We start from the raw sequence: 13521 nt of genomic DNA on the forward strand, positions 1-13521 counted from the left end.
GTTGATAAAGCTGTTCTAAAATGGGGCAACTGATACGTGAAAAGAATATACCAATATCGGGTCCAATAATTAAGCAACAAGCTCTGAAATTTGCACAGTCCCTTGGACATACAGAATTTAATGTGAGCACTGCTTGGCTAGATAAATTTAAGAAGCGCCACAGAATTGTGGAAAAGGTTATTTGTGGAGAAAGTGTTAATGTAAGTGAAGAAGATTACAACAGTTGGAGGAACAATGCCTTAAAGAAGATTTTGGAAGAATATGAACCCAAGTATGTTTTTAATGCTGACGAAATGGGTTTATTCTTTAAATGTTTACCGAATAGAACACTTGCTTTTAAGGATGATAAATGTTTTGGCGGAAAACAAAGCAAAGAAAGAAACACTGTGCTAGTTGGGGCAAATATGACAGGAAGTGAAAAATTAAGACTTTGTCATTGGAAAATCAAAAAACCCAAGATGTTTTTGAGGCACAAAATCTTTAGAAGTTGACTACATCTTCAACAAAAAAAGTATGGATGACAAGTGATATCTTTGAAGATTGGATATTAAAACTAGACAGGCATATAACAAAAGAAAAAAGGAAAATCGTGTTGGTAACTGACAACTGTCCGGCACATCCTGCCAGTATTTCTGCCAAACTTAAGTGTGTTGTTTTTTTTTTTACCACCAAACGTAATGTCAAAACTCCAGCCAATGGACTAAGGCATTATTAAAAATTTTAAATTTCATTATCGAAAGAGAATAATAATGAAGATTGTCAATGCGTTATCAGAAAAAAGAAACTTGGAGGTTACAATTAACCTTAGAGATTGCATCTCCGAACTGGCAAAAGTTTTGACAAATAATGTCACTGAATACACTATTCAAAATTGTTTTTCGAGAGTGGGATTTGCATTGAATACAGAAGTCGAACAACAACTGGACAAACAAGATGAATTGCCTCTTCCACAACTGAAAAACTTTTGGACATTATTAGAATAGTCCGGAAATACCGAAAATGAAATAACACTGGATAGTTATTTTTATGTAGATCAAGATCTGACTAAAACAGAACATTCAATGAAGATGAAATACTGCTGAACAGCGTTAGATGTGAACATGATCACGAAGAAATTAACGATGACGCTGAAGACGCATAAGAACAACCCGTAGAAAAGCCAACTCGCGAAGAAATGATTAACGCTTTTAAAATGGTTTGTATGGGTCTACAGTTTTGTGAAACTGTTCCTGATAATGTTTTTAATGCTCTGAACAAATGTGAGGTTTTCTTTGAGAATCAGACAATTTTTTAATTGTACTGTGCAAACAAAAAATTTTTTTTTTTTAAATTACAGATTTTTTAAATTTGTGATACTTACTGGCAAAAATTGTGTAAACGTAATTTAAATAAGTGTTTTTGAAATAAAATACATTAAAAATAAATGTAGATTCATTTTCTAATTAAATAACAATTTTTAATAAAGATTCTCTGTATAACGAATTTTTTCACTGGATTTATTGAATTCGTTACAGGGAAGCTCGACTGTAATTAGTAAAATGTTCATTCATGTTATTTATGAATTTAATTAAAATTTTCAATTTAATTTAATTTAATTTTTAATTAAGTTAATCAAATTAAATTTAATATCAGTTATTTAATTTTACTATCAGTATTTAATTTTTACTACTTTTTACCATTCAATACTCCATACCCATTTTTAAGAAATTCAAATAGTCATGGTTCTGTAGCCATTCAGAATCACAATTTATATGAACTTTTTCCCTTGTGTTGTGCATTAACTGTAGAGTAATTGTAGTTACAAATCTAGCTTGAAGATTATAATCATATAGGTTGGTATATATATATATATATATATTTTCTTTTAGTGAAGAAATTAGAAAGGCAATAGTGTTATTTAGAAACATAGCGTAGCAAGTAATACATAATATAATCTGGTAATAGAGTGCTTTGTTATACTCTTATCTCTTAGTTTTGCGGTAATTTTAATTAAATTTATGTAGAATATGCATCAAACAAGAGCAGCAAAGCAAAAATCTGAAAGTAGCGAGGCTGGGTAGAGAACCGTTGATGGAAGTTCTTTTGTAAATCATATTTACAAATTCATTGTGCTATTTGTGGCATTTCTGAAGAATTAGCATTAGCAAAGGCACATGATGCAAGAAAGCAAGCTTATATAGCATCAGCCAAAAAAAAAAAAAAAAAAAAAACAACCCTTATTTCACCTATCCACTCGCTCCAAATGTTTGTCAAGTTCTGCCTTGAATCTATTTAAGCTATTAACTTCTACAACAACAGATAGAAGTTTGTTCCAGCAATCAACCACCCACTGGATAAAGGCAAACTTCCGCACATCTATCTTACAACTGTCTTTCCTCAATTTGAATTTATGCCCTCTCAGGTGATTATTCTGAGCAAGAGGAAGAATCCCATCAGCATTGAGCATGCTAACACCATTCAAGGCTTTATACAGATCCTCAATCAGATCACCTCGCAGGTGCCTAGTCTCTACACACTGTAATTTGCAAAACTTAAGCCTTTCTTCATAAGAGCAAATCTTTGTTCCCTTCACTAATCTTGTTGCCCTTCTCTGTACTCGTTCCAACAGCTCTACATCCTTCTTAAAATGAGGCCTCCAGACCTGTATACAGTACTCAAGGTGTGGTCTGACCATTGCCCTATACAAGTGGATAATCACCTCCTTATCCCTGCTAGAAATATTCCTGTATATCATTGACAAGACACCATGAGACTGTCTCTTGTAGACCGTCTGCACTTCAGAAAACTTCATATCTGCCTGCATAATTACCCCCAGGTCCTTTTTATTCTCTACCACTGTCAGTGTGGTACCACAGACTTGATATGTTACTCTGGGATTACTGCTTCCCATATGTAGTACTTTACATTTGTTAATTTTAAACTTCATATGCCACCTCTCAGCCCATCTGCTCAACTTTTCTAGATCCTGTTGCAGCAGTGTACTGTCATTAGTGTCATTAACAACCCTGCCAACCTTCGTATTGTCTGCAAACTTGGACATTAAACCTGATATATACCATCATCAATATCATTTATAAATACAGAAAACAACAATGGACTCAACACTGAGGGACTCCACCAATAACATTAGTCCATGAAGAGCAGTGTCCATTGATTACCACTCTGTCTTCTCCCACTCAACCATCCCTTTATCCATAGCAGCAATTTGCCTCCAATGCCACACTGCTCCAATTTGTGTAGCAGTCTTCCATGTGCAACAGTATCAAAGGCTTTTCTAAGATCCAAATATATGATATCAAAATCTTCGCATCCAGTTTCTTTGTGACTACATCATAGTATCCAATCAAATTAGTCAGACAAGACTTCCCCTTAACAAACCTATGCTGTGTCAGAGTTATAACTCTGACACAGCATAGGTTTGTTATGCTGTGTCAGAGTTATAACTGAAGTCTTGTCTAGATGATCCTGCAGTGCTTCTTTAACCAGTGCCTCCATTAATTTCCCTGGAACAGAAGTTAAACTAACAGGTCTGTAATTACCTGTGTCTCCCTTTGATCCTCCTTTGTGGATTGGGGTCACATTTGCACATCTCCAGTCAATGGGTACCTCCACTGAGTCCAGGGAAGCCCTCATAATTATGGCTAAGGGTTTGCTTACTTCCTTTGCCGCCTCCTTTAATATAACTGGATAGATTCCATCCACCCCAGGTGCCTTTCTTGTGTTTATCTTCAACAATTTCTCCTCCACTTTACTCTCAGTTATTACGAGACTATCTAGCTTATTGCCAGAGTTGAATACACCTCTGGCATTCCCCTCTCTGAATAACTCCTTATGTGTGAATGTCGATGCAAAATATTCATTCAGTTTGTTAGCTACCTTAGCAGGATCATCAACAGTTGAACCATCGATATCAAGTGGTCCAATCTGATTCATCCCCTTCCTTTTAGAGTTTATATAAGTAAAGAACTCTTTACTGTTTTTCTTTACATCCTTTGCCAAAGATTTCTCGTAATCTGCCTTCGCCTGCCTAACCTCCTTTGTAACTTGGTTACAGACCAGCTTATATCTATCATAGGCTTCTGTGTCACATGTTAATTTATATGTATCCCATGCATTTTTCTTCTCTGTCAGATATCTAATTAGTTCATCTGACATCCATTTAAGTCTAAATCTTGAACAATATTTCTTTTTTTGGTATGAAAAGCCTAGTAGCTTCCAAGATTAATCTTTGAATGCTTTCCATTTTGAATTTGCTGTTGGTAACATCATCAGTTGGTTTCACCGTATAGAATTTAAATACTGTCTCAAACCACCATAGTCACCTTTATGAAAGCAAAAACCCTTCACTTTACCCTTGATGGTAGTTACCTGTTTGAGTAAATCCCACTTCAGCACACTGTGATTACTGCCACCTAGTGGTTCCTTTATCTGCGGCTTCTTGATGCATGAAGAATCGTTACTGATAATCAGATCAAAAGTATTACTCCCTCTAGTTGCCTCCCGAACATGCTGCTGTAGAAAACAATCATCCAATAAATCCACAAAAGCCTTGCTATTGTGTGAGTGACCAACCCACAAATTCCAGTCAATATCCAGGAAATTGACTGGAATCGTCACTATAGATAACTCTATAGTGGGGTCAGATGCCATAGTGGGCATTTGACAACCAGGGAATCTATTTATGTGTGCTTTTATTGTAGCATGTGGGAGGATCATCTTAGGAGCCAATTCACCATTCTGATGAGTTTATGTGAGAGCTTGAGGTATAAGGTGGATGTCCTCAAAGAAATCAAAAAGAGGGACCCTTCAAGCACTCAGCTGTCCAACACAATACTGGAAACCACACATGCAACACAAGACACTATAAGATTCTCCATAGTAGAGTGCACTGGTCCCACAGGAGATAGCTGTTGTCGGTGACTGTATTGTCAAGGAAGTGGGAAATATGTTTGTAAAAGGGATAGTTGGAATAGGATAAGGGGTAAGTCTGCAGGGGCTAAGGATGATGTAGAGCAGCTATCATCTTTTAAGGGTACAAGAGATGATATTGTAATGGTAATGGTAATAGAGGCATGTGATGAAAGAAAGCAAGCATATGAACTTATATAGCATCAGCCAAAAAAAAAAAAAAAAAAAAAAATTCGCACAACCATTCCCTCTAGAAATTTGTCCAGTTCCTCCTTGAATTTATTTAAGCTATCAACTTCCACAACGACAGATGGAAGTTTGTTCCAGCAACTAACCATCCGCTGGCTAAAGGCAAATTTCCGCACATTTATTCTACAACTGTCTTTCCTCAGTTTGAATTTATGCCCCCCTTAGGTTCATAATCTGAGCAAGTGGAAGAATCCCATTAGAACAGCCTGCTCAACTCATACAAGGCCTTATACACCTGTCAGATCACTTCACAGGTGCCTAGTCTCCAGCCACTGCATGCAAAACTTAAGCCTTTCTTGGTAAGAGGATCATTTCATTCCCATCACCAATCTTGTTGCCTTTCTCTGTACATGCTCAAGCAAATCTACATCCTTCCTAAAATGAGCCCTCCTGACCTGAACGCAGTACTCAAGTCTTGCCTGACCATTGCCTTATACAAAGGGATAATCACCTCCTTTTCTCTGCTAACGAAATTCCTGTATATCATTGAAAAACCCCATGACCTGCTCTTGCAGCCTATCTGCATTGCTCAGAAAACTTCATATCTGACTGCACAATTTATCCCAGGTCTTTCAATTTCTACCATCCTAAGTGTAGTACCACAGTTTGGTACGTTTCTCTGGGGTTACTTCTACCCATATGGCAGTGCTTTGCATTTGTTAATGTTAAACTTCAGTTACCACTTCTCAGCCCATCTGCCCAAATTTTCTAGATCCTGTTGCAGTAGTTGTGCATGTTCATACTGATGATATTAAGAGTAGAAGATCTGAGGGCAACGTTGAGAAAGTTGAGATTTAGAAATGAAATTGAGAATGTCTGCAATTCTGCTGAGGCATGATAGGAAGGAGTACATGATGAGAGCCTTGTCAATCAATTCAGCCGTGGAAAGACTGTATGCAGTTAATGGGATAGAATTTTAAGATTCTTGATGCATGAAGAATCACTACTGATAATCAGATCAAGAGTATTACTCCCTCTAGTAGCCTCCTGAACATGCTGATATAGAAAACAATCATCCAATAAATCCACAAAAAAGCCTTGCTAGTGTGTGAGTGACCAACCTACAAATTCCAGTCAATATCAGGGAAATTAAAATCCCCCATTATAAGACTCTCTGATGTACTGGCCCACTCTATTTCCCTGTACAGTTTCTTATTATACTCATCAGAGTCATTAGGCCTATAGCACACTCCTACTCTCAATTTTGATCTCCCAATGCTTATGTCACACCAAACTGACTTGACACTGCACAGTCCAGCGATGTCGATTGGCTTCACTTCCTTGGATTTTATGTGTTTCTTAACTAATAGCATAACCCCTCCTCTCTTCCTATCCTGTCTATCCTTTCTGTAGACGTTGTACTCCCCAAATTCCAGTTCTGCATTCCTTATATCTGTGTGACACCATGTTTCTGATATCCCAACAATATCTGCCTTTGATGTTTTGAGTAATAGCTCAAATTCATCAAATTTATTTACCAAACTCCTAGCATTGGTGTACATGCAAGTATACATGCACCTGTTCCTATTCTTAGCTACCCTAACACAACCAATGTGTTTACTTGTACTGCAATGACTCCCAGCAGTCTCTGAAATATCCTGCATTCTGTTTTCCATGCTGCTGCTCATTCCAATAGAAGCAGTGCAAGAATGACTTTCACCTCTGCCAGTGGCTACTGTTAATCTATTAGTCCTTGTATTCCTCCAAGGTAGCAGTTTTCTGACCCGCCTAACACTGCTTCGATAGCATCAGCAAATATTCTTGCACCTTTTCTATTTAAGTGTATCACATCCGTGTAGAAGCAGTCTCTCCTGTTAACATGTACAGACCAGGCCGAAAAAAATTCTACCCCTTGAGCTTTGCACAATCTTTCCAGGGCCGAATTGATCGACAAGGCACTCATCATATACTCCCTCCTATCGTGTCTGGGCAGAATTGCAGACACTTTCAAATTCAACCCTAATTCACGGCTTTTTTTCAACAGCTACCTGTACTTGTTAAGTTATTCTGCCGGTCTCCTACTCTTAATATCATTTGTGCCAACGTGTACAACTATATCACCTTTTGTGCCCTTAAAAGATGATATCCGCTCTACAACGTCATAAACCTTTGCCCCTGGCAGACATATCCTGGTCCTGTTCCACCTATCCTTTTTACAAAGCATGTTTCCCGTTTTGTCCTGACAATAGAGTTACCAACAACTACTAGTTCCTGTGGGACCAGCACATTCTGCCTTGGGAGTTGCCGCTGTGTTCCGTGATGACCAAGTGCAAGCTCTGGCATTGATGTGGGCAACTGAGAGCTTGATGGGCCCCTAAATTTAGATCCTTCGAGGGCATCCACCCTGTCCTTCAAGCTCTCATATAGGCCCATAACAATGCTGAGTTGTCGCCTGATTTCCTTACACTCCTTGCATCGCGCGCACACACAAAGACATCCCCATGGCAATATCATGTCCCGTACCCGATTGCTCCACAAACATCTTGCAAGCAGTGCATTTTAAAAGGTTGTGATTCAGAGGGCAACTGCCCCCCCCCCCTCAGTTCTCCCCTGAGCCACAGCACTCCCATTAGCTTGAGCCTTTTGCTTTGCTGCTCTGGTCTGAGTCATGATTTCGATTTAATTTCAATAAAATTTCAATCTCAGTACAAAATTAAAGCCCTAAACTTGTATCCCAACACAATTATAACGCTATATATATTTTTCAGTATTGAGTATTATCTACCAGTTCCATTTATATAACTTCAGTATCAAGTTATGTATTAATTAATTATGTTACGTTTGTAATCTAAGTCGTTATATATGTATTTAGTTAAAAGTACAATTTAATTGAAAACGAAGTTTAACAAAATTAATAGATTTTACTGATTAATTGACAATATTATATTATATACTGTACTATACTAATGCTATCTTGTTCGGGATATAACGTTGTCATATAACAATGGGGGCAAGTTACGAACGGTAAATCTACGGACACTTAAGTATTAATTAACTTCCAAATCTCACTTCTCAATTCAGAATAAACTGAGGATCTTGACTAGGTCTATAAGCTACTTATAGAAAATAATTTGATGTAACAATTGGTCAATAAAGCTGCTAAATATGGCTAAAAACGTCTTGTTCAGCGGAGCTGCAACTTGTAACACATGGATTTGATACCCTTACCGATACTTTTATGCAATTAGAAGGCCGAGTAAAGAATAAATACACCAGATTAATCAGAAAATCACAAAATAATGCTATACAACTAAATTTAAATCAAAAGTTTTAGAAAAACAATTTCAAATCAATAAATAAGAAAATCCACTTAGCAGCTTTGAACACTTCTGACTCCCACTAGCCTCGTCAGCAGGTGCACACCTTTTGACAGCTTTCCCCATCTTTTTCTTTTATAGCAACATGTGGCTGTATGAGGAGGTTGGAATAATACTTTGCCCTCTTGATGATAATATGTTAGTATTAGACCATGCTGATCCCTAAAAAAAAAAAAAAAAAAACTGACAGCATCACATTTGCAGCACTTGGATGCATCTTTGCCTTTATTGGGGGGGGTGATGATTCCACTGTTTTGACATTTGTTTAGTTTCAGGATCATAGTGCTGGATCCAAGTTTCATCCATAGGGACTAGTTGTGAAAAAAACTCCTCTTGCTGTTCTTGGCAGATTGACAACATTTCATGTGCATATTGTGCCATTTCCTCCCTCTGGTAAGGAGCCAGAAGTCTGGGAACCCATCTGCCAGACACTAGTCATATACAACTCTTAATGGCTAACCAACTATCTAACGGAACACCATCTATTAACAATTTAGTCAAATGCAACTGTTAATGGATGGTGTTCTCCACAGACCCTACACTAATTTTGAACTCTGCAGCTAGTTTTTTTATGCCAATATGGCAGTCTTCCAGGATTAGTGCATCACTTTTTGCAACATTCTTTTCTGTTACAGCAGTTACTGTGTTTCCTGGGATTTCTTCATCATGCACTGATGTATTAGTATTGGTCATTAGTATGACCAGTACTTTATATTTATGTGGTACCAGCCAAAACAAAACAAAAAAAAGAATAACATAATAATAAAATAAAATAAATAATAAAAGAAAGGGAAATAGACAATCCTTCTCCCATAGTTAACTATCCAGCTGACCTTTAATTTTCCCCAAACTGTCAACCTCAACCATCCATGCAGGTAACTTATTCCATTAATTTATAACTTGCTGTATAAAATAAAACTTTCTGCAATTCAGTGTAAACATCTCACCCCACTTGAATTTATGGTCCCTAGTTCTAGAATGATTTATAACCCAGGGGCTCACATCTGGTGAGTATGGGCTTGGCACACCCAGGATCCTGAGCTGGATATCATCATTCTTCTCTTTCTTGGCGATTCCCTTCTACTTTTCTCTCTCTCTCTCTCTCTCTCTCTCTCTCTCTCTCTCTCTCTCTCTCTCTCAGGGTAACCCGAGAATTTTTTTTTTTTGGCATGGTGCAGTATAAGCCTCAGGCTTCCTTGCACCATGTAGCTAATAATAACAATAACAACTGCAATTTCATTTTACTGAAAAAGTAACATGAAATTTAAAATTTCATTTTACTTTTGCAGTAAGTTTTTTTTTTTTTTTTTTTGTGCAAGTTTCCAAGCTGTGCAACACACTTCGAAATCTTTCCTCATATGGATGCCCTTTTACCAATCTCACCAGGCGAGTTACCCATCTTTGGACCCTTTCAAGAAGCTTTTTTTTTTTTTTTTTGGATGGTCTCCAAACTTGAACACAGTATTCCAAGTGTGATATAGCAATAGTCTTATATAATGGAATTATGACATCCTTATCTCTACTAGCAAATGTTCGATAAATAATCAATAGCACACCATGGGCCTTCCTTGCAACCAGTCTACGATGCTCGGAGAACTTCATGTGTGACTGTATCGTAACTCCCAAGGCCCTTGCTTCCACTACTGACTTTAGTTCAACTCCATCACCAAGCGTATAAGTTATTTTGGGGTTACCGTTCCCCAGGTGTAAGACCTCACTTTGCTGGATTAAAGCATAGCTGTCATTTTTCTGACCATCCCTGAAGTCTATCTAGGTCACTCTGAAGAAGCTCTGCTTGGCAGTGATCATTAACTACTCTTCCAATCTTTAGATGATCTGCAAATTTAGACATTATGTCCTCTATCCCTTCATTGATGTCATTTAAGAAAAAAACCAGTGGCCATAATATTGATCCTCAAGGAACCCTACCTCTTACATTAACCCAATCTGAGGAATTACCATTTATCACAACCCCTGCCTCCTGCTATCCATCTAAGGATTTTTGCTGTGATTCTAACTTGTTTCAGCTTATAAAGTAACCTCTCATGTGGGGCTGAGTCAAATGCTTTGCTGAAATCTAAATAAACAATGTCGAAATTATTCCCTAAATCCAGCTCATGAGTGACCCTGTCAAAATAGCTAACCAGATTTGTTATAAACATTATTTTCCCTTTACAAATCCATGCTGCATATTCTTTCAGAATTCCATTTCTATCTAAATGATCCTGAATTCCACCCTTGATCATTGCCTCCATGATTTTCCCTAATAGACTGACCAGTTGGTAATTTCTCACTACACTCAAAGAACCGTAATTATGTATTGAAGATACAGGCAGTTCTCACTTTACGAATTCCTGGGTTTAAGAGTTTTTTTCCCCAAGTATCAAGTATCAACAAAATCAAAAATATGAACATTAATTGCAAAAAATTAATGTTGAACATTCATAAATACCGCATTCCAAACCACGTGCATAGCTGTACAATAGAGTATACCACGCTTTACTATATTTATCAGCTCCAGAGATACCATGGTATCGTTAAAATATCGTAATGTTGAAACCAATAACACTGTTTTTTGGTAATTTGTTTCAAGATCTCGCAAGCTGAAATTTTCGCTTTATAACTAAGCTATTTAAAATGTCATATCTCTAAAATCTCATCTAGATATCATCTCCTCTATGTCATCTCTCATAAATCTCTCTAAAATGTCATTTTTAAGGTCACAAGTGTGACCTTAAGACCATATAAAAGGTCGTGAGTGTGGTTTGTAAATTATATTAGTTACCAATTCAAATCATTAAAATGCACTACACTTTCATTGTTATCATATGTTACGTTGTAAGAATCAATTTTGAATGCCTTTGTGATATTTTTCTAAAACACATTTCTGGAGGTCTCGACCATAAAACAAAAACAATTTTCACTTTTTGATTTATTGGGCTTTTCTGTTACTGAAAGCAGTTATAAATGGGTAGTAAACTCGATCTTCTTGCATTTGCGAAAATGCCGATAGCTGGAATTATGTTTTTTTATGTTATTATGGTGAAATGTGCTTCCCCTTTACTGAAACCTTCAATCGTATAAAAAACATAAATAAATTTTCAGAATCTTCTCTTCATTCTTTTTTTTAAGCTTCGTAAACTTGTTACTCCACACGAATCATGTTAGTTGCAATTTGTGTTAAAAATTGCTTATGCATGCAATCGTAAAATTTATAAATCCAAGAGAAGATTATCTTGGAAACAAATGCCTCTTGAAACATTTCTGAAGAAGGAGACTCCTTGTGCAACAAACCAATGAGTGCCGAGCCAATAATGAGTGATCACCGAGTGTGCATTTAGTTGATGATGATGATGAAGAATAAACATTCTTTAACATTTTTAACGTTTTTATAAGTTTACTAACATTTTTGAAAGTCGTAAATAATTTCTCTATTATTATAATTTGCTTGATTTTACAGGCTGCGGTTTCATTTCTTTCAATAAATCAATCATTGTTTAAACAAACTAATTAGCTAACTAATTTCATTGTTGCGAACGCAACCCCTATTTTTAACCCTATGTCTATGGGAAATAAATTCCCACTTTACGAGCACGTGCTAGGAACGAATTAACTCGTAAAGTCGAGAACTACCTGTACATGCACTTTTCCAATCCAAAGGCATCTCTCCTGAGTTGGGTGATGCTCTCATAATTAGCATGCACTCACTTGCCGCCTCCCTTAAAATTATAGGTTATGTGCCATCAACTCCAACAGCCTTACTCACCCGTAGGCTTGAAAGTTTTTCCATTAAATAAACATGCGAAATTTCGGTATCATTAATTACATATTTTTCAACTTATTCCCATAATTTTTCATTTACACAAAGGGTTTTGGCTATACTCCTGATCTTGCGTACAAGCTTGTCTCTGCACAGTGGGCATGGTCTTAAACAGAGATACGGTCAAGTTCTGTGATTGGGTGTTTATCTCCTGCCTTACGCAGTTTTTAAGTGGAAAATGAGTTCCTTATTTAAAAACAGTGGTAAGGGATATTTTACCCAAGATCTGGAGTTTTACTAGGGTTTTTCTTCTGTAAGTTCCCTTTACAAATCCTTACCACTGTTTTTATAGCGGAAAAAGAGGTCCCTATTTAAAAACAGCGGTAAGAAGATATCACGCTTTTCTAGAGAACATTTACTCAGTTTTTGTGCAATGTCATAGTGAAGAGAATGATTTATTGTTTGTTTCTTGTGTAGGGCACTTGTACAGTTTTACAGAACAGAAGAATCTAACTATACTATTAGTCCAGGAGTTTACTATGCTATAAAGTTAAGGTGAGTATTTTATTTTCAAAAAATTAATGGAATCATGTCATATAACAGTGCAAAAGTAGGATGAGTGGCTTTGATATTTTAAATGCAATGAAGGAAAAAACCTTCATTGCATGGTAATTTCAACTGAGAATTTATTTGAAAATTTGTGAAAATTGCATTAACCTTAAAACAGCTATACATCTCCAGCTATTCCTCTAGCTCTTTATTGGCAAGAAAATTAATTACGTTGCTAACATGATTTTTTCCCTTCGTTTTTATATTTATAAATAGTTAATTTTTGTGCCATTAACTAGTGTATAAGAGGTTGTATACTAGTTAATGTAATTTTATCAAAATTCCAAATTAAATCTATATTTGAAGCTACAGTGCAGTTAAGTATCTTGCATTATACTTAATTTATAAGCCCGGGCTAGCCAGGTGGGTAAAGTGCCTTCCTGGAAACCCAAAGGTACCGGGTTCAAATCCCGCCTCGGGCTTGGATCAGAGTAGAAAATGCAAAAACCTTGGGAGGTGCAATATGGCCACAGAAGCTGATTCGCCAATAACTAACAAAAAAAATTTAATTTATACTTTAATAAAGAGTGGGAACTTTATTTGTGATATGAAAAACACTACACTGCACTACATTATCTCTGCAATAAAAATTAATTAGTTTATTGAATGCTAAATGCTGGAGAACTTGAATTTAAAAGCCAACACTCAGTACATTCAGATGCTTACTCATTAGTTTGC

General features: G+C 36.6%; 1 protein-coding gene across 1 annotated transcript in view; it reads left to right on the plus strand.

Moving 5' to 3' along the window:
- spn-E (tudor domain containing 9 protein spindle E) overlaps window positions 1-13521 on the plus strand; it is a 421802-nt gene that overhangs the window by 245876 nt on the left and 162405 nt on the right. The window contains exon 24 of the mRNA XM_090376707.1: window positions 12712-12789. Within this exon, the coding sequence (XP_090232833.1) occupies window positions 12712-12789 (78 nt within the window). The remainder of the gene's footprint in view (window positions 1-12711; window positions 12790-13521) is intronic.

The sequence above is a fragment of the Mastigoproctus giganteus genome, chromosome 6 (assembly GCF_048544385.1).
Source record: "Mastigoproctus giganteus isolate SK-2022 chromosome 6, ASM4854438v1, whole genome shotgun sequence".
In the NCBI taxonomy this organism is placed as follows: domain Eukaryota; kingdom Metazoa; phylum Arthropoda; class Arachnida; order Uropygi; family Thelyphonidae; genus Mastigoproctus; species Mastigoproctus giganteus.